This window comes from Cherax quadricarinatus, chromosome 31 (genome assembly GCF_038502225.1).
Source record: "Cherax quadricarinatus isolate ZL_2023a chromosome 31, ASM3850222v1, whole genome shotgun sequence".
NCBI lineage: Eukaryota > Metazoa > Arthropoda > Malacostraca > Decapoda > Parastacidae > Cherax > Cherax quadricarinatus.
Window position 1 is genome coordinate 32,622,727 of NC_091322.1, and position 20,958 is coordinate 32,643,684.

A 20,958-nucleotide genomic window follows, 5' to 3' on the forward strand; every position below is an offset into this window, starting at 1 on the left:
TTATTGTACTGCATCAAACTTCTATTTTTAATCATTTTTTTAATCTCGTCTCAACAAAAAAAATAAAAATTCACTTATAAATATGTTGAAAACAACATACAACATATTTTTCCTGTAATATATTTTTTTTTTTTTTTTTTTTTCAACAAGTCGGCCGTCTCCCACCGAGGCAGGGTGACCCAAAAAAGAAAGAAAATCCCCAAAAAGAAAATACTTTCATCATCATTCAACACTTTCACCACACTCGCACATTATCACTGTTTTTGCAGAGGTGCTCAGAATACAACAGTCTAGAAGCATACACATATAAAGATACACAACATATCCCTCCAAACTGCCAATATCCCAAACCCCTCCTTTAAAGTGCAGGCATTGTACTTCCCATTTCCAGGACTCAAGTCCGACTATATGAAAATAACCGGTTTCCCTGAATCCCTTCACTAAATATTACCCTGCTCACACTCCAACAGATCGTCAGGTCCCAAGTACCATTCGTCTCCATTCACTCCTATCTAACACGCTCACGCACGCTTGCTGGAAGTCCAAGCCCCTCGCCCACAAAACCTCCTTTACCCCCTCTCTCCAACCCTTTCGAGGACGACCCCTACCCCGCCTTCCTTCCCCTATAGATTTATATGCTTTCCATGTCATTCTACTTTGATTCATTCTCTCTAAATGACCAAACCACCTCAACAACCCCTCTTCTGCCCTCTGACTAATACTTTTATTAACTCCACACCTTCTCCTAATTTCCACACTCCGAATTTTCTGCATAATATTTACACCACACATTGCCCTTAAACAGGACATCTCCACTGCCTCTAACCGTCTCCTCGCTGCTGCATTTACCACCCAAGCTTCACACCCATATAAAAGTGTTGGTACTACTATACTTTCATACATTCCCTTCTTTGCCTCCATAGATAACGTTTTTTGACTCCACATATACCTCAACGCACCACTCACCTTTTTTCCCTCATCAATTCTATGATTAACCTCATCCTTCATAAATCCATCCGCTGCCATGTCAACTCCCAAGTATCTGAAAACATTCACTTCTTCCATACTCCTCCTCCCCAAATTGATATCCAATTTTTCTTTATCTAAATCATTTGACACCCTCATCACCTTACTCTTTTCTATGTTCACTTTCATCTTTCTACCTTTACACACATTCCCAAACTCATCCACTAACCTTTGCAATTTTTCTTTAGAATCTCTAAAGTAATATATTTGTCGGTTGCAAATTATTACAGCATAAAGTTGAAGTCATACATCTGGCAGTGAGCATCGGGGGGAAACTGCAGCTCTGCAGCTCCTATGGATGAGTTGCCACTGACTATAAGGTATATTTGCCTTCACCAGATGATACAGTATACAAGTTTGTACACTATGTACAATATGTACAGATGGAACAGTAAGTGTACACCACAGTGAAAGATGGCAAAGCAGAGACCAGAGAGAGTGCACCGTGCTCAACTAGCAGCTAGGCAAGTCTGTCAATACTTACTGCAAATGAACCATGTTGCTTCAGCTTTGGTGGGCTTGCTTGTGATTGGTCAATGAGCCAAAGTACTGATTTAACAATGGGTACCCTATTGATTGTTAAACCCTTAGCACCCAGTTCGTTGGTTGGGAGGCAGCCTATATGGGAATGTGACATACACTGAATAAATTGTAACATACTCTTTGCATGCCACAATACCTATAGAGGGATTCAGGAAAAGTTGTTTGCTAGACTTGAAAGTTTTGTATGTAGGTAAACAGGATAAGCCAGATTCAAGGCAGTCAGGCAATAAGTTTTATTGCAATACAGGAGGGCCCCATTTGTATGGCTCTTTGGTTCGCTACCCTGTATAGTAAGAAAATATCACCAGCGGGTGAAAATGTGATTATTTTTTATTTTCAAATGAGTCTAAAATGCCTGATAATGTGTTTATACATCATATATAAAGTACTCAGTACAGCTAGGCATAAAAAAAAAAGATCAAGTAAAATAAATACACAGTACATACAATACTTGCCTTAAAATATAGTGCCAGTCACCCTTCCCTTATGCAGCTGTTGTATGAAAATGACAAAAAAGTGGTAAAAGCACTGAACATAATGAACAGTGGCTCAGCTGAAAGCCAATGAAAACACGGAATGCTGAAAAGAGGCTATTGTTTGTGTGGGGCCGTCCTGTATGAAAACAGTCAGTACAGTGACTAGGTAATTAGTTCAAGTGGTATGAAAGTTATAGAAATGATTATTTTATTTTTTATTATCACACTGGCCGATTCCCACCAAGGCAGGGTGGCCCGAAAAAGAAAAACTTTCACCATCACTGTCTTGCCAGAAGGGTGCTTTACACTACAGTTTTTAAACTGCAACATTAACACCCCTCCTTCAGAGTGCAGGCACTGTACTTCCCATCTCCAGGACTCACTTTTTATATATACAGCACTGTATGTAAGTGTATTTATGTAAGTGCTTCCCTATCTACTTCAGGACTCACTGGCACCTTTACTGGAATAAAAAAGTTCGTTATCCACTTTTTACCTAGCAGACATTCATGTTCTTATTCAATAATTAACATTAATTCATTCACTTATCCAGAAATTTTAAATTATATTTTCATTAGTTAATATTGTACTGTACACTTGATGTTGATAATTCTTTATTTAATAATGTTCAGTCCATTACAGAAAAGAATAACTGAAATTCATTTGCAGGGTCATCAGTTGTAGTAGCAGGTTATGGAATTTTCTCTCCCAGATGTCTACCTACCCCAACACTATCGCAAGGTGTTATGTCAAAAGTGGTCAGCTTCCCACTTTATATGTTTCAGTGGCCCACACACCTACACTGTCAAGAATGCAGTAAATTTAGTTTAAAGAACACTGACAAATGCAATAATGGCATTCCGGTGACCAATTTGAGAGATGATGTACTTAAGCAAAAGAATGATAGTATAAGGATTGCAGATTTAAAAGATAAAAATACATGTATTGACTTTACAAAAAAAGATAATTTTCTAAGTGTTACCAATAGATTTACTGATGGTGATATGTTTGTGAGCAGTAATACCAACAATATGGTGCCAGTGATCATGCAGACAACATGTGCAGTGTATGCTGGCACCAGTGGTGGAGCAGTTGTATCAGTTCATCCCCAACATGGTTAGTGGATCTGCCAAACTAATAAATATTATAGAGTTGCTGATTAATGTCTTACATAATACCTGCTAAGATATTACATATCTTGGTATGATACAAAGGCAAGACACTTGACTATGATACTAAGTAAATTGACACTTTCATTGTAATCTATTAGATTCTTCATAACTTCAGTATGTTTCATCTTAATTTTTTCTTTAGTCATTTAATGTCTTATTTTTCTCAACAGTTGCTTTGTATTCTTAAAACAAACCATGCTTAGTTATTTATTGTTTTCCCTGATGTATATCTTAACTTTCTTCACAATACCTCAGCTGAGAATTTGTATCTAGAGTTTATTTTACATGCACACAATTTTTTTTAGGAATTAAATATTCCTGTATCAAATACATGTACAGTATAAATATTACCTGAGAAAGATACTGGCTAGCTTTAGTAATTTTATTTTCAGGACTGGAAGTAATTGGAGTTGTTGTGTGTAACACTTGTGATACATTTAGGAAAGCCACTTTTCCACACATCAACCTGGCAGTTCCCTCTCCAGCCATTTTTAAAATCATTGAAACTTTTATATCTTGTGGAGGTAAGTGCTACCTGTTACACTAGAGTTTTTGCATTTATGTACAAGCTAAAAACTTTGTCCCACCTCAGTTCAATTTGTGACCAGAAATATTTTTTATTCATTTATAAGCACAGTGGAACCTCTACTTATGAGTTTAATCCATTCTGTGACCTTGCTTGCTTGCATCTGGATTTGCTCGTTTGCAGAGTCAATTTTCCTCATTTAAATTAATTGAAATGCAATTAATCCGTTCCCGGCTCTCAGGAGGCACGACAAGATACTTCAATATTTCACTAATATCATCTATACAGCTTATTTATCTATCACAATTCATTTAATGACATAATAAACAATATAAATAACATAGAAACCTGATGTATACTGTAGAATGAATAAAATATGTCATTATGTGACAGGTGGAGGCGGCTACAACCACTCCTACACTGTTGTGGTAATCACTGCCGTCTAATGATTATTATTATAATTATTTATTATTATGTATAAAGGCAAAGGGGACAAAAGAGAGTGCAAAAATTATAGGGGGATAAGTCTGTTGAGTATACCTGGTAAAGTGTATGGTAGAGTTATTATTGAAAGAATTAAGAGTAAGACGGAGAATAGGATAGCAGATGAACAAGGAGGCTTTAGGAAAGGTAGGGGGTGTGTTGACCAGGTGTTTACAGTGAAACATATAAGTGAACAGTATTTAGATAAGGCTAAAGAGGTCTTTGTGGCATTTATGGATTTGGAAAAGGCGTATGACAGGGTGGATAGGGGGGCAATGTGGCAGATGTTGAAGGTGTATGGTGTAGGAGGTAGGTTACTGAAAGCAGTGAAGAGTTTTTACAAGGATAGTGAGGCTCAAGTTAGAGTATGTAGGAAAGAGGGAAATTATTTCCCAGTAAAAGTAGCCCTTAGACAAGAATGTGTGATGTCACCGTGGTTGTTTAATATATTTATAGATGGGGTTGTAAGAGAAGTAAATGCCAGGGTCTTGGCAAGAGGCGTGGAGTTAAAAGATAAAGAATCACACATAAAGTGGGAGTTGTCACAGTTGCTCTTTGCTGATGACACTGTGCTCTTGGGAGATTCTGAAGAGAAGTTGCAGAGATTGGTGGATGAATTTGGTAGGGTGTGCAAAAGAAGAAAATTAAAAGTGAATACAGGAAAGAGTAAGGTTATGAGGATAACAAAAAGATTAGGTGATGAAAGATTGGATATCAGATTGGAGGGAGAGAGTATGGAGGAGGTGAATGTATTCAGATATTTGGGAGTGGACGTGCCAGCGGATGGGTCTATGAAAGATGAGGTGAATCATAGAATTGATGAGGGGAAAAGAGTGAGTGGTGCACTTAGGAGTCTGTGGAGACAAAGAACTTTGTCCTTGGAGGCAAAGAGGGGAATGTATGAGAGTATAGTTTTACCAACGCTCTTATATGGGTGTGAAGCATGGGTGATGAATGTTGCAGCGAGGAGAAGGCTGGAGGCAGTGGAGATGTCATGTCTGAGGGCAATGTGTGGTGTGAATATAATGCAGAGAATTCGTAGTTTGGAAGTTAGGAGGAGGTGCGGGATTACCAAAACTGTTGTCCAGAGGGCTGAGGAAGGGTTGGTGAGGTGGTTTGGACATGTAGAGAGAATGGAGCGAAACAGAGTGACTTCAAGAGTGTATCAGTCTGTAGTGGAAGGAAGGCGGAGTAGGGGTCGGCCTAGGAAAGGTTGGAGGGAGGGGGTAAAGGAGGTTTTGTGTGTGAGGGGCTTGGACTTCCAGCAGGCATGCATGAGCGTGTTTGATAGGAGTGAATGGAGACAAATGGTTTTTAATACTTGACGTGCTGTTGGAGTGTAAGCAAAGTAACATTTATGAAGGGGTTCAGGGAAACCGGCAGGCCGGACTTGAGTCCTGGAGATGGGAAGTACAGTGCCTGCACTCTGAAGGAGGGGTGTTAATGTTGCAGTTTAAACACTATAGTGTAAAGCACCCTTCTGGCAAGACAGTGATGGAGTGAATGATGGTGAAAGTTTTTCTTTTTCGGGCCACCCTGCCTTGGTGGGAATCGGCCAGTGTGATAAAAAAAAAAATATATAGTACATTATTATTATACATGTATCATTATTATACATATTATATTATTACTATTGTTATTATATTAATAGTATAATAATAATAATAATATATTTTTTTTTTTTTTTTTTCAACAAGTCGGCCGTCTCCCACCGAGGCAGGGTGACCCAAAAAAGAAAGAAAATCCCCAAAAAGAAAATACTTTCATCATCATTCAACACTTTCACCACACTCGCACATTATCACTGTTTTTGCAGAGGTGCTCAGAATACAACAGTCTAGAAGCATACACATATAAAGATACACAACATATCCCTCCAAACTGCCAATATCCCAAACCCCTCCTTTAAAGTGCAGGCATTGTACTTCCCATTTCCAGGACTCAAGTCCGACTATATGAAAATAACCGGTTTTCCTGAATCCCTTCACTAAATATTACCCTGCTCACACTCCAACAGATCGTCAGGTCCCAAGTACCATTCGTCTCCATTCACTCCTATCTAACACGCTCACGCACGCTTGCTGGAAGTCCAAGCCCCTTGCCCACAAAACCTCCTTTACCCCCTCTCTCCAACCCTTTGGAGAACGACCCCTACCCCGCCTTCCTTCCCCTATAGATTTATATGCTTTCCATGTCATTCTACTTTGATCCATTCTCTCTAAATGACCAAACCACCTCAACAACCCCTCTTCTGCCCTCTGACTAATACTTTTATTAACTCCACACCTTCTCCTAATTTCCACACTCCGAATTTTCTGCATAATATTTACACCACACATTGCCCTTAAACAGGACATCTCCACTGCCTCCAACCGTCTCCTCGCTGCTGCATTTACCACCCAAGCTTCACACCCATATAAGAGTGTTGGTACTACTATACTTTCATACATTCCCTTCTTTGCCTCCATAGATAACGTTTTTTGACTCCACATATACCTAAATGCACCACTCACCTTTTTTCCCTCATCAATTCTATGATTAACCTCATCCTTCATAAATCCATCCGCCGACACATCAACTCCCAAGTATCTAAAAACATTCACTTCTTCCATACTCCTCCTCCCCAATTTGATATCCAATTTTTCTTTATCTAAATCATTTGACACCCTCATCACCTTACTCTTTTCTATGTTCACTTTCAACTTTCTACCTTTACACACATTCCCAAACTCATCCACTAACCTTTGCAATTTTTCTTTAGAATCTCCCATAAGCACAGTATCATCAGCAAAAAGTAACTGTGCATGTATATGTATATGTATGTATTATTATTATTACAATATACAGTGGACCCCCGCATACCGACTTTAATCCGTGCAAGAGGGGTCATTGTTATGCGAAATAATCGGTATGCGAATGAATTTTCCCCATAAGAAATAATGTAAATCAAATTAATCCGTGCAAGACACCCAAAAGTATGAAAAAAAAAAAATTTTTTACCACATGAAATGTTAATTTTAATACACACAAACTGAAAAAGGCATGCACACTTACATGACACTTACTTTTATTGAAGATCTGGTGATGATTGATGAGATGGGAGGAGGGGAGAGAGAGTGTTAGTGTTTAGAAGGGGAATCCCCTTCCATTAAGACTTGAGGTGTCGAGTCCTTTTCTGGGGTTACTTCCCTTCTTCTTTTAATGCCACTAGGACTAGCTTCAGAGTCACTGGACTTCTTTCGCACAACATATCTGTCCATAGTGGCCTGTACCTCTCGTTCCTTTATGACTTCCCTAAAGTGTTTCACAACATTGTCAGTGTAATAATCACCAGCACGGCTTGCAATAGCTGTGTGAGGGTGATTTTCATCAAAAAAGGTTTGCACTTCAAGCCACTTTGCACACATTTCCTTAATCTTTGTAGTAGGCAACTTCTTCAATTTCTCTCTCCCCTCCTCTGAACCAGTTTTCTCAGGTCTGGCCTCTTGCTCTTGAAGTTGATCTATCAGCTCATTAGTGGTTAGTTCTTCATTGTCCTCCTCCACCAACTCTTCCACATCCTCCCCACTAACCTCCAACCCCAAGGACTTTCCCAATGCCACAATGGATTCCTCAACTGGCATAATCCTCTCAGGGTTAGCCTCAAACCCTTCAAAATCCCTTTTGTCTACACATTCTGGCCACAGTTTCTTCCAAGCAGAGTTCAAGGTCTTCTTAGTCACTCCCTCCCAAGCCTTACCTATAAGGTTTACACAATTGAGGATATTAAAGTGCTCTCTCCAAAACTCTCTTAGAGTCAGTTGAGTTTCTGAGGTCACTACAAAGCACCTTTCAAACAGAGCTTTTGTGTACAGTTTTTTGAAGTTTGCAATAACCTGCTGGTCCATGGGCTGCAGGAGAGGAGTGGTATTAGCAGGCAAAAACTTCACCTTAATGAATTTCATGTCCCCATAAAGTCGCTCTACCACGTCTGTAGGATGACCAGGGGCATTGTCTAACACCAGGAGGCACTTAAGTTCTAATTTCTTTTCAGTTAGGTAATCTTTCACATTGGGGGCAAATGCATGGTGTAACCAGTCATAGAAAAAGTCCCTAGTGACCCATGCCTTACTGTTTGCCCTCCACAGCACACACAAATTATCCTTGAGGACATTCTTTTGCCTGAACGCTCTGGGAGTTTCTGAGTGATACACTAATAAAGGCTTAACTTTGCAATCACCACTAGCATTGGAACACATCAACAAAGTAAGCCTGTCTTTCATAGGCTTATGTCCTGGGAGTGCCTTTTCCTCCTGAGTAATGTAGGTCCTGCTTGGCATTTTCTTCCAAAACAGGCCTGTTTCATCACAATTAAACACTTGTTCAGGTTTCAGTCCTTCAGTCTCTATGTACTCCTTGAATTCCTGCACATATTTTTCAGCTGCTTTGTGGTCCGAACTGGCAGCCTCACCATGCCTTATCACACTATGTATGCCACTATGCTTCTTAAATCTCTCAAACCAACCTTTGCTGGCCTTAAATTCACTCACATACATAATTTGTAATTTTTAGTCACACAAAAATAGAAGATTTACTGTTATGTAATTTTTATTCACAAAAATAGAAGATTTACTGTTATGCAGACTACTTCATTACTGTAATAATTGTATAAATAATGTCACTCCATTCATGGCTGCATATTGGAATGGACAGTGACGTAATTTGTTTACTCTTGAACATCGCCAAAGAATCGAACATTTCTACTTTGAGTTCAGTTTAAAAGTACTTTTCGTCGTGAAACCAATCTGTTTCTGTAGTATATCTTCCATTCTATCAAGTGAGACCAAAAAAAGAGAATACAACCATAAAAACCATATGAAAATACAGTGGACCCCCGAGTTTCGGCAGCATCGACTTTCGTGAAATTCGACTTTCGGCAAGTTTTTTCGTCAGAATTTGGCCTCGAGTTTCGTGATTAGACTCGTGATTCGGCGACCGTCCGGTACCTGTCCGCCCTTCACCTTGCACACAAAGCCAGTCTCCCTCGCCATTCACGCTCAGTGTGCCATTGTTTACCAACACATGACCATCACCCCACGGGTTCATACGTAATAATCCATTGTTTTTTGTGATTGCAACTGCTAAATAAGTCACCATGGGCCCAAGGAAAGCTAGTGCAAGCCCTTTGGTAAAGAAAGCGAAGAACACGATCCAGAGGGATTTTGAAGGTTTGAGGCAGACCCTGACCCTGCCGACCCTCTGCCTGTTGTGGAAGGTGTTGTGGCATTGGGCAAGTCCATGGGGTTGTAGGTGAGTGACGGGGATGTGGAAGAGTTGGAGGACCACAGGGAAGAGCTAACCACTGATGAACTGCAAGAGCTTCAACTGGAACAGCATCAGACCACAACTGAGGAACCTGCTTCAGAGGAGGAGGAAAAGAGAGTGAAGGAGGTGCCTTCTTCAGTGATTAAGGACATGTGTTCAAAGTGGAATGAGTTGCAAAGTTTTGTTGAAAAGTATCACCCTGACCAAGCTGAAACAAGCCATATCTGCAACATGTTCAGTGACAAAACCCTGTCCCAGTTCAGGCAAATCATAAAGAAATGCCAGAAACAGACCTCTCTGGACAGATATTTTGTGCGACAGGGGTCCAGTGACTCTCAAGTGTTCCCAGTGGCATTAAAAGAAGAAGGGAAGTAACCCCAGAAAAAGACTTGCTACCTGAAGTCCTAATGGAAGGAGATTCTCTTTCCAAACAATAGTGTACACCTTCCTCCTATCCCCTCCTGTCTTCCATCCACCCAGAAGTCTTCAGTAAAGGTAAGTGTAATGTTATTATTATTTTTTATATGCATGTACTTGATTTCTGATTGTTTTCAGTATGTAAATCTTTATTTAATTTTAATTTTTTTTTTTCCCTCAACAAGTCGGCCGTCTCCCACCGAGGCAGGGTGACCCAAAAAAGAAAGAAAATCCCCAAAAAGAAAATACTTTCATCATCATTCAACACTTTCACCACACTCACACATTATCACTGTTTTTGCAGAGGTGCTCAGAATACAACAGTTTAGAAGCATATACGTATAAAGATACACAACATATCCCTCCAAACTGCCAATATCCCAAACCCCTCCTTAAAGTGCAGGCATTGTACTTCCCATTTCCAGGACTCAAGTCCAACTATATGAAAATAACCGGTTTCCCTGAATCCCTTCACTAAATATTACCCTGCTCACACTCCAACAGATCGTCAGGTCCCAAGTATCATTCGTCTCCATTCACTCCTATCTAACACGCTCACGCACACTTGCTGGAAGTCCAAGCCCCTTGCCCACAAAACCTCCTTTACCCCCTCTCTCCAACCCTTTCGAGGACGACCCCTACCCCTCCTTCCCCTATAGATTTATATGCTTTCCATGTCATTCTACTTTGATCCATTCTCTCTAAATGACCAAACCACCTCAACAACCCCTCTTCTGCCCTCTGACTAATGCTTTTATTAACTCCACACCTTCTCCTAATTTCCACATTCCGAATTTTCTGCATAATATTTACACCACACATTGCCCTTAGGACATCTCCACTGCCTCCAACCGTCTCCTCGCTGCTGCATTTACCACCCAAGCTTCACATCCATATAAGAGTGTTGGTACCACTATACTTTCATACATTCCCTTCTTTGCCTCCATAGATAACGTTTTTTGACTCCACATATACCTCAACGCACCACTCACCTTTTTTCCCTCATCAATTCTATGATTAACCTCATCCTTCATAAATCCATCCGCCGACATGTCAACTCCCAAGTATCTGAAAACATTCACTTCTCCCATACTCCTCCTCCCCAATTTGATATCCAATTTTTCTTTATCTAAATCATTTGATACCCTCATCACCTTACTCTTTTCTGTGTTCACTTTCAACTTTCTACCTTTACACACATTCCCAAACTCCTCCACTAACTTTTGCAATTTTTCTTTAGAATCTCCCATAAGCACAGTATCATCAGCAAAAAGTAACTGTGTCAATTCCCATTTTGAATTTGATTCCCCATAATTTAATCCCACCCCTCTCCCGAACACCCTAGCATTTACTTCTTTTACAACCCCATCTATAAATATATTAAACAACCATGGTGACATTACACATCCCTTTTTTGGGTGTCTGGAATGGATTAATTTTATTTCCATTATTTCTTATGGGGAAAATGGTTTCGAGTTTTGTGAATTTCAACTTTCGGCAGGCTCTCTGGAACGGATTAATCACAAAACTCGGGGGTCCACTGTACTGCTAAGGGGCGGCTAATGGCTGAGAAGTGAACTCCATTATTTATGGTCCGATTTCTTTCATTTTTGGTGCATGTTAAGAAGCATCTTTCCATCATACATTGTCCAAGTTTCAATAAGATAGTCCAACAAACAAATGAAATCCAATTCCCTAGATCAAGAGCAAGAGCCCCTCACCAGCGTCAAGGAACCTCCCTTGAGGACCGCTTGCTTATGGAAATTTTGCTCGCATATGGAAACAAAAAATCAGTTGAGTGACTCCTTGTATTTGGAAAAACTCACACATGGATGCACTCACAAGTGGAGGTTCCACTGTACTTATTTAATATTACCAATAAGCAGTCAGTATGTGCATAGGGTACGACATGAAGCTAAAGTTGCTTTTGGGAAAAAGCTTTCCTTTGATCATTTGGCTTTCTTCCTCTAAAGTCTATATGTTGTGAGAACCTATCTTAAAATGCAAGCCACTAGTGGAATTTGAGTGCTGATGGCATTACTGCTTTATCCTGGAGAAGGGCACAGCCACTGTGAAACTGCTGCCAATGGCTAAGTGTCTTTAGGTATGTAATTGCTGTCTCCTGGCTGCTAATTAAGTTGAGTAAGGTGGGGAATCTTGAGAAAATTATACATAACAGTAAGGCACCATCTATCTGTTGTTGAGGGTTCTTTTATAATGACAGGTTTAACCAGGAGGGGAGTTAGGTGACTCTATACAATCCACTACTCTGTCCAGAAGTCTGATATGGGTTTGTGGGCTAACCATCTAAGGTGATTGCTGCCTTCTCTTAATCAGGTTGTTGTTTTATCTAGCTGAGTTTGCAGGCATTGAGGCAAGGATAGATTGTTGAACACACAAGAGCCCAGGGAGGAGGTAAGCCCTTGGTTTGTGGGTGTTCTGTGTTTGTCTGTACCCTCTTGGACCCTTTAGTATTAAACAGTAACTTAGTTGACCTAATCCATTTCCTAGAATATTTTGTACATCATAAGCATGCCTCCTCATAATTTGTGTACTTCAGAGTCATGAGGTTGAATTAGTTCAGTCTTTCCTTGTAGCTTCTGCATCCCAGCTGTGATGTCACTTTAGTGGCAGACTACTTTTCAGAGCTTTGCCAAGTCCTTGGCTAGGTGAAGGTTTTGCACTAGTGATGTATTCTCGAGGATTCATCTTACATATGTAGTGAATGGTGATTTGAAGGATATTCTTATGTTTTCTAGTGTAATGTACACTTCTGGCATTACGTTCATGTGTATCTCAAGAGACAGGTTAGGTGTGATTTTTACCTCCAGATCTTTTTATCTTTCTAGTCCTGTGAGTTTTTTCCACCCAGGTATTGCAATATGATGACTCTAGTCTCCTTTCACCACCATTTAATGTCATTATTTTGCACTTGCTGTAATCAAACTCTAGTAGCCATGTATATGTTTGTGAGCATAGGTGCAATTACTTATTTGAGTTTAAAATAGGCTGATGTAGTTCAGATGTGTTGTATCTGATTTTTAATACATGCATGGTAGCTGACTGTTTGCAGGGGTCAAGTATCCTCAGCCTCGACTTATGACAAGTAAGATAAAGCATAAACAAAAGAAAAAGGTTAAAAATATGTCAAAAATATATTCCCCCATATCTTATGGCCAAGGCTATCTTATGGGTAACAACATACCTGCATTGTAAGTCATGTCTTCTAGTAGTGTAATATAGTAAACTGCATTACAATACTGTATCCATTTTTATGCCCATTGTAGCTTATACAACAGGGTATAAGTTTCCTTAATGCAGTATTTTAATAGTGAGCTGTTTTATTTTTGTCTTCAGACAAGACAGTGCTGAAGTACTTGGATGCTGAGTGTTCAGCTGCATCACAACTGTGGTTGCTGGGGCTCACACCTCAGTCACGCTTGTAAGTAACTGGATCTTATCTCTGGAATCAAACATTTAATTTATATACTTAAGTAAAATTGGATTGGGCTACCATCTGGGAGGTCTTAAAAATCTTTGGTTGAGGAGTTGCTAAGTGAAAGAAAGTTTATTGCACCTAGCAGTCAAGTTTGCATGAAAGTGAATTGCAAGGCAAGAATGTGTATTATTAATAGCTGTTGAATATTATATATATATATATATATATATATATATATATATATATATATATATATATATATAACTGAAGGAATGAAATAGAAGCAAGCTTGGGCATAACAGGAGTCTAGTTAAAGCTTAGTGGATACCAGAATCAAGGTATACCTTGATGCTGATGAAGAGCTCTATCCAAGGAACTGAAGTCCTGTCTTCTTCCTTGGATCAAACCTAATTGCCTACCATTCCCTAGGCCTTATATGACCCCATAGAGTTCAGGACATTACCATGAACATAATTAAAGCTTATGGAATGACATAATCCTTGCTGAATACCAGCACATATATAAAGAATAGGATGCTTCAAGCACATCTCCAATATAAACCCACGCTCCTTAATGTACATTCATTTCTTCACTGGTAGATTAAACGAAGAAAGAACCAAAAAGGCAAAGAAACAATTCTATCTGAGGCCATTTCCTACTATTGTTGTTCATGAGATATGCCAGGATAAGAGGCTAAGATTGTTGATAACCAGTGATACAGTACCTTCCTTGGTTGCACTTCCAACTGAAGTGTATCTGCTGTATGCAACATTATTGTATATTGGAATAGGAGATAAGATATACTTATAGAGTTGAGAGGAAATTTTATATACAGAGAGAATGGTAAATTTCTAAAATGTCTGAGCTACAAAGAGGTAATATGTTTAAGTGAAGTTGATTGCATTGTGTTGGTACATTGTAGGTCTTAGCTGGGAAGAATATAATAGGAAGGGAAACAAATAGAGGAACACACAGAATTATTATTCCAGCTCTGGTGTTGTGTGATGCTTAAAAATTAAATTTCAGATGATGTAAATAGATAATCTGAGGATGAACATAAAATGTCAATATTATTAAATAAATGCAAGTCTGTGACTTGTAGGACTGTGTAGAAAATGCTAGTTTTTATAAGGAGGGAGGAAATTCTGCTTAGTGAATGCTGGTTTAGGAGAGAAAGGCCGTAAGTGTATGAGAACTGTGATGTGCATGTTAACACGGAGAAATAGCAATGAATATTACTGTACGGAAACAATCTGTTAGAAGAGCATCAATGACATTCTGATGTTTCACACCAAGTCAGTGTAACAGCGGAGATAAATGCTGTTAATATTTTATTTTTCAATAACGGCTCTGGTTTCTTGTGATAATGCTGATTGTCAAGAAAATCGTGAAAGGCTGATGTCACTCTAGCTGTGTGCAACTCTCTCTGCAATTATTTTTCATCCCTTCCTGGTGATGGCATCCCCACCTTAGGAAAGATGGAAATGATAATACTGAAATATGTTTACATTTGGCTGCTTATAGCATGAATACTTTGTATAGTACATCTATGAAATGTACAGTAACTGCTTTTATTATTGTGATTTATTAGCTCTTCACTGTTTTGTTTTAAAGAAATTGTGTTCTAAAATGCTATTGAAAATGATGTACATAGCTCAGTTTACTGTATCATTATGTTAATTTGTTAATACTACATCCATCTTCATGACATGGAAGATAAAGCAACACTTATTATGATTGTTTTAATGAAATACAACTTTGTATAGTAATAGATAACCATAGTAAACAGATGTTCACTACATAATAAAACTATGTGTAATTATAATTGTATATTTACCCTTTACATGCAAATTTGACCAAGTGAATCAAGGGTTTCCTCATTGCTTAAACAATATAAATTTTGCCGACTTACTGAATATTTCCCTATTCTCCTATTTGTAAAAAGCTTACATAAGGCTTATTCCACTAGTATTTTATATACAGTATTAGTATTATATCTAGGTAGTAGATTGGTAGACAGCAACCACCCAGGGAGGTACTACCATCCTACCAAGTGAGTGTAAAATGAAAGCCTGTAATTGTTTTACATGCTGGTAGGATTGCTCGTGTCTTTTTTCTGTCTCGTAAACACGCAAGATTTCAGGTACATTTTGCTACTTCTACTTACACTTGGGTCACACTACACATGCATATACAAACATATATATACACACACCCCTCTGGGTTTTTTCTATTTTCTTATTAGTTCTTGTTCTTGTTTATTTCCTCTTATCTCCATGGGGTAGTGGAATGGAATTCTTCCTCCGTAAGCCATGCGTGTCATAAGAGGCGACTGAAATGCTGGAAGCAAGGGGCTAGTGACCCCTTCTCCTGTATGCATTACTAAAGTCAAAAAGAGAAACTTTTGTTTTTCTTGTCTGGGCTACCCTGCTTTGGTGGGATCCGGCCGTTTTGTTGAAAGAAGATTAGTACAGTGCTATCTCGAATTTCGAACAGCTCCCAACTCGAACAGTTATGTAAGTGTATTTTTTGGGGTCTGAAACGAACTAATCTAATTTACGTTATTCCTTATGGGAACAAATTCGTTCGGTAAAGGCACTTCAACAGCCTTTTGGAACGAATTTTGGCCGAAATTCAAGGTACCACTGTACTATAATTTGCATTTATCATTAAAGTAAATTTATTTGTTCATTTATTTATTTATTTATTGTCCTCAAATCTTCATAACTGTAGCAAATAAAAATTTGGGAAATACAGTACTCACCTAATTGTGGTTGCAGGGGTCGAGACTCAGCTCCTGGCCCTGCCTCTTCACTGATCGCTACTAGGTCCTCTCTCTGCTTCCAGAGATGTATGGTTCCTGCCTCCATCACTTGCCAGGCTATTCCACTTCCTGACGACTCTATGACTGAAGAAATACTTCCTAACATCCCTCTGACTCGTCTGAGTCTTCAGCTTCCAATTGTGACCCCTTGTTTCTGTGTCCCCTCTCTGGAACAACCTGTCTCTGTCTACCTTATCTATTCCACGCAGTATTTTTGTATGTCGTTATCATGTCTCCCCTGACCCTCCTGTCCTCCAATGTCATCAGTCTAATTTCCCTCAACCTTTCTTCGTAGGACATACCCCTGAGCTCCGAAACTAGCCATGTTGCAAACCTTTGCACTTTCTCTAATTTCTTGACGTGTTTGACCAGGTAACTGGATGTGTTCAGTTGCTTTTCATTCTGAGAAAGGTATCTCTGTATCCCAATAGCCCTGCCCCATCTATCTCAATGCAAACAAAAGAAATAGTAGTGTTTCTAAAGATTATAATGAAGCGAATCAGAAGAGGCATTCACAAGTTTTCACATGGAAACTATCCCAGTTTCTCAAATAACTAAATTGACAACTACACTGCCAAAAACCACTCGAACCTTCCACTACATAAGATACACCAGCTTTTAAAGTTTAAAGCAAATCAGAATAGGTATACAGCCTTTCTTCACTTAACATCGTACTCGTTTACCGACGACCCAGACTTGCGGCAGGCTCTCTGACCAGTATGCATACCTAAATAATGTATATTAGAGCTGATTTTCTCTATTCTGTATATTACAGTATACAGTACACTACTGTATAAACATTTAAAAATATACCAGAAATGTTATACATGGTGTAAAGGTGACATTAAAACAATATCAAAGATGATTTATATAAACCCACTACCATTATAGTATGCTCCTCACTTAACAAATTCATTTATCAACAAGGTCTCAGGAATGGAACTCTGTCATTAAGTGAGGAAAGGCTGTATTCTAGTTATCTCACAGAGATCAGTATCCCAAAATACACCAGTACTTTAAGTTATAAGCCACTCAGAAATTGCATTCCCAAGATATTGGCATTCAAGTTTTGACGCCAATCAGATGAATCATTTACATGTATTTCAATTTTTTCAATTTCAATAAAATTGGCAAATTGGCCTGCCCAAAATGCTCATGAATTCTAGCAGCTTTCTTTATATTTGACAATATTTTATTACATGTAAACTACATATTGTACTGCGCAAAGAAATAAATGATTTGATTTGAAAAAGTACCAGTGGAACTCAAAAGTGATTGGGCCACTTTATCTTTGATCCTATCCTCTCCTATTCCCCACTCCTTTACCCATTTCCTCCTTCCCTATCCTTCTTTCTCACCTCAGGAGGTTCCTTGATGTTGGTGAGGGGCTTTTGAGCTCCACTTTAATCAAATCTGAATGTCATCCATTCTCCCAGTGGAAGGTAAAAGCAGCTGTTGAGAGAAAGGTGGGCTAGATAAAGTACAGGTAATGAGGTGGAGGTCAGAGAAGTGTGGGTAGATGTAAGAATGTTGTGCCTGTGTATAGCAAAAGTTTGTGAGTATAGAAGGGTGGGTGCATGTGGAGAGACGAATGACTGGTGGAATGATAAGGGAAAGAATAGTATATAACAATGTAGAGCTAATATAGAGAAGTCACAATATATACCAGAGGGATTGTTACCAATCCCTCTAGTATATATCTAGTATATATCAATCAGAAGTCACAATATATCCTAGAGGAAAATCACTCCCTATGAAAGTGAAAGACTCAGCAGGCAGTGTAACATCCCCCCAATGAAAAGCAGGGGAGCCACGAGCACGCTAAAAGATAACAGAACAAAGTGTCAGTGGCCCAAGACTGTTCAACTGCCTCTCAGCATACATAAGGGGGATTACCAATAGACCTCTGGCTGTCTTCAAGAAGGTGCTGGACAGGAACCTAAAGTCAGTACCTGACCCGCCGAGTTGTGGTTCATACGTCGGTCTACGTGTGGCCAGCCCTGATCCACCATGAGGCCTGGTCACAGACCAGGCCATGGGGGTGTTGACCCCTGAAACCCTCTCCAGGCGTGGAGAGGAAAAGAGAGGTCAAAGAATAGTGAACGAGTGCAAATGAAGAACTAGTGAAAGTAGGTGACAGACTATCAGCCAGTTTTTCTGAAAAATTTTAACGGTTTTGGAGGCAGATTAATAATTTAAGAAAGGCTGGGGAGCATATGAATTTGGCAGTTTAAAATGAAAAAGCGAAAGTTTTAGATGGAAAGGTGGAGATTCTGGATAGATATAGAAACTATTTTCAAGAGCTGGTAGACAATGAAAGGGAAGTAAACATTTCATACATTGGACAGCCAGGAATAACATCTTCAATTCACCTTGGACAGCCTGGAATAATATCATTTCACCTTGGGCAGCTCAAGAATAACATCTGCAAAGCTTTCGCTTCACATGCTGAGGGTTCGGGTTCGATTCCCAGCAGGGGTAGAAACAGTGGATGCGTTTCCTTACACCTGTTATCTTGTTCATCTAGCAGGTAGGTACCTGGGTGTTAGTAGACTGGTGTGGGTTGCATCCTGGGGGACAAGATTAAGGGCTCTGGTGGCCTGATGGTTAACGCTCTCGCTTCACACGGCGAGGGCCTGGGTTCGATTCCCAGCCAGAGTAGAAACATTGGACGTGTTTCTTTCCACCTGTTGTCTATGTTCCCCATCAGTAAAATGGGTACCTGGGTGTTAGTCGACTGGTGTGGGTCGCATCCTGGGACACTGACCTAAGGAGGCCTGGTCACAGACCGGGCCGTGGGGGCGTTGACCCCCGGAACTCTCTCCAGGTATCTCCAGGTACCCCAGTAGAAATAAGACAGTCTCTCGATGATACACTGCCTTTCTTGGGTTATCCTGGGTGGCTATCCTCCGGGGTTAAAATTCTGAACAAAATCTTATTTCATCTTGGGCTGCCAGGAATAACATTGTGTTTCTTTACTACCTGCTATCATCTTAATTTTCATTGCCATACCCTCACTACGACTCCTCTATTTATTAGATGAAACTAGCAACTCAAGAATCACAATTAAAACCATCGCACATCAATGATATTGATCCTATGAATACTCAGATTTTTTAAATATCGAGTTTGACTCCTACATAACACCTTATGACACCAACTCAAACTTACGGCTCTTAGATGTTGATAACCGAGTGCCAATTCCTTTTAATACTCAAATCCGTCTTATTATTTCAGCAGCAGACGTAATCCACTCCTGAACGATACCCTCTTTAGGAGTAAAAGCCGATGCCATCCCGGGACGACTCAATCAAATTAGATTTCTAGTAAACCGGCCATTTTTATTCTACAGTCAGTGTTCAGAAATTTGTGGGGCTAACCACAGATTCATACCAATTTTAATTGAAAGGATCTCAGTAGACTCCTTCTTAAATTGAATTTCCAGAAATTCATAATTATCTGTTCTTCTCTCCAGATAAATTATAAAAGTTTAGGTCTTTTAAACCTAAAAAAGTAGTTCTCCTACTTCTAGAGACAAAAATTAGTTAAAAAATAACATTAGTTTGTCAGACTAAAGTTATCGTATTTATGATATTTTTGAATGCCTCAAATAGGGCCACTACTATGATTTAATCTTTTTTTGATATTCATCCTAGGATATATTTTATTTTCTATCATCAACTTCTTCTCCAAACTTCCGATTAAAACAGAAACCTTCATTCACAAACCAACACTTTTAGAAAAACCCTGAAAATGATAAGATTATTTTCCATTTTTGAACCATCCTCAAGCATTCTCTCACTCAACCTAAACTGAATATCAACATTCTTAGGATTTCTATTTGCCCCAATTCTTTTTTGAGCTTCACCATCTCGATGACTTTATTTGTGATTTAAAATTGTATCCGCCCTCCATAACGAATTTAAGACAATTTTAGGACCCTCCAACCTAGGTTTATCATTTTTATTCGTATCATTATTTAGTTTCATTCTTTTTAATAACTCCCTAGGCCTCCTTCCTTATGTCTTTACTAGATCTAGACATTTAACAATAACCCTGACCTTGGCTCTACCTTTATGGCTATCCTTTATTTTGTTTGGATGATTAAACCACACTCAGCATATGTTTGCACATCTAGTGCCTCAAGGAACCCCAAATGTGCTTATACCTTTTATAGTTCTCACTGAAACAATTAGAAACATTATTTGGCCAGGAACATTGGCAATTCGACTCGCAGCAAATATAATTGCAGGCCATCTCCTTCTAACTTTACTCGGAAGGATAGGACCTTCTTTATCATCCAAATTATTGATTTTTCTCATTCTAGCCCAAATTCTTCTTCTTATATTAGAATCTGCCATTGCAATCATTCAATCTTATGTATTTGCAGTTCTCAGAACTCTTTACGCCAGAGAAGTAAATTAATGTCATCACACAGACACCATGCCTTTCACTTAGTTGACATAAGACCCTGACCCTTAACAGGATCAATCAGAGCCATACTTCTTACATCAGGCCTTATTAAATGATTTCATCAATTTAATCCAGATCTTCTTTTTTTTTAGGTTTATTCCTATTATTTTAACTATAATTCAATGATGGCGAGATGTAACTCGAGAAGGAACATATCAAGGACTCCACACTCAAATTGTTATAAAAGGTCTACGATGGGGAATAATTCTGTTTATTGTCTCCGAAGTATTATTTTTCTTCTCTTTTTTTTGGGGCTTTCTTTCATAGAAGGCTTG

General features: G+C 39.1%; 1 protein-coding gene and 1 pseudogene across 1 annotated transcript in view; both read left to right on the forward strand.

The window, feature by feature from the left end:
• Window positions 1–15,240, forward strand: part of LOC128696342 (uncharacterized) — a 40,007-nt gene extending 24,767 nt beyond the window's left edge. Inside the window, exons 7-9 of the mRNA XM_070090320.1 lie at window positions 2,715–3,161; window positions 3,610–3,741; window positions 13,305–15,240. Coding sequence (XP_069946421.1) covers window positions 2,715–3,161; window positions 3,610–3,741; window positions 13,305–13,393 — 668 coding nt within the window. The 3' untranslated portion in view covers window positions 13,394–15,240. The remainder of the gene's footprint in view (window positions 1–2,714; window positions 3,162–3,609; window positions 3,742–13,304) is intronic.
• Window positions 15,241–17,699: 2,459 nt separating this feature from the next.
• LOC138853490 (ATP synthase subunit a-like) lies at window positions 17,700–20,635 on the forward strand (annotated as a pseudogene).
• Window positions 20,636–20,958: the final 323 nt, after the last annotated feature.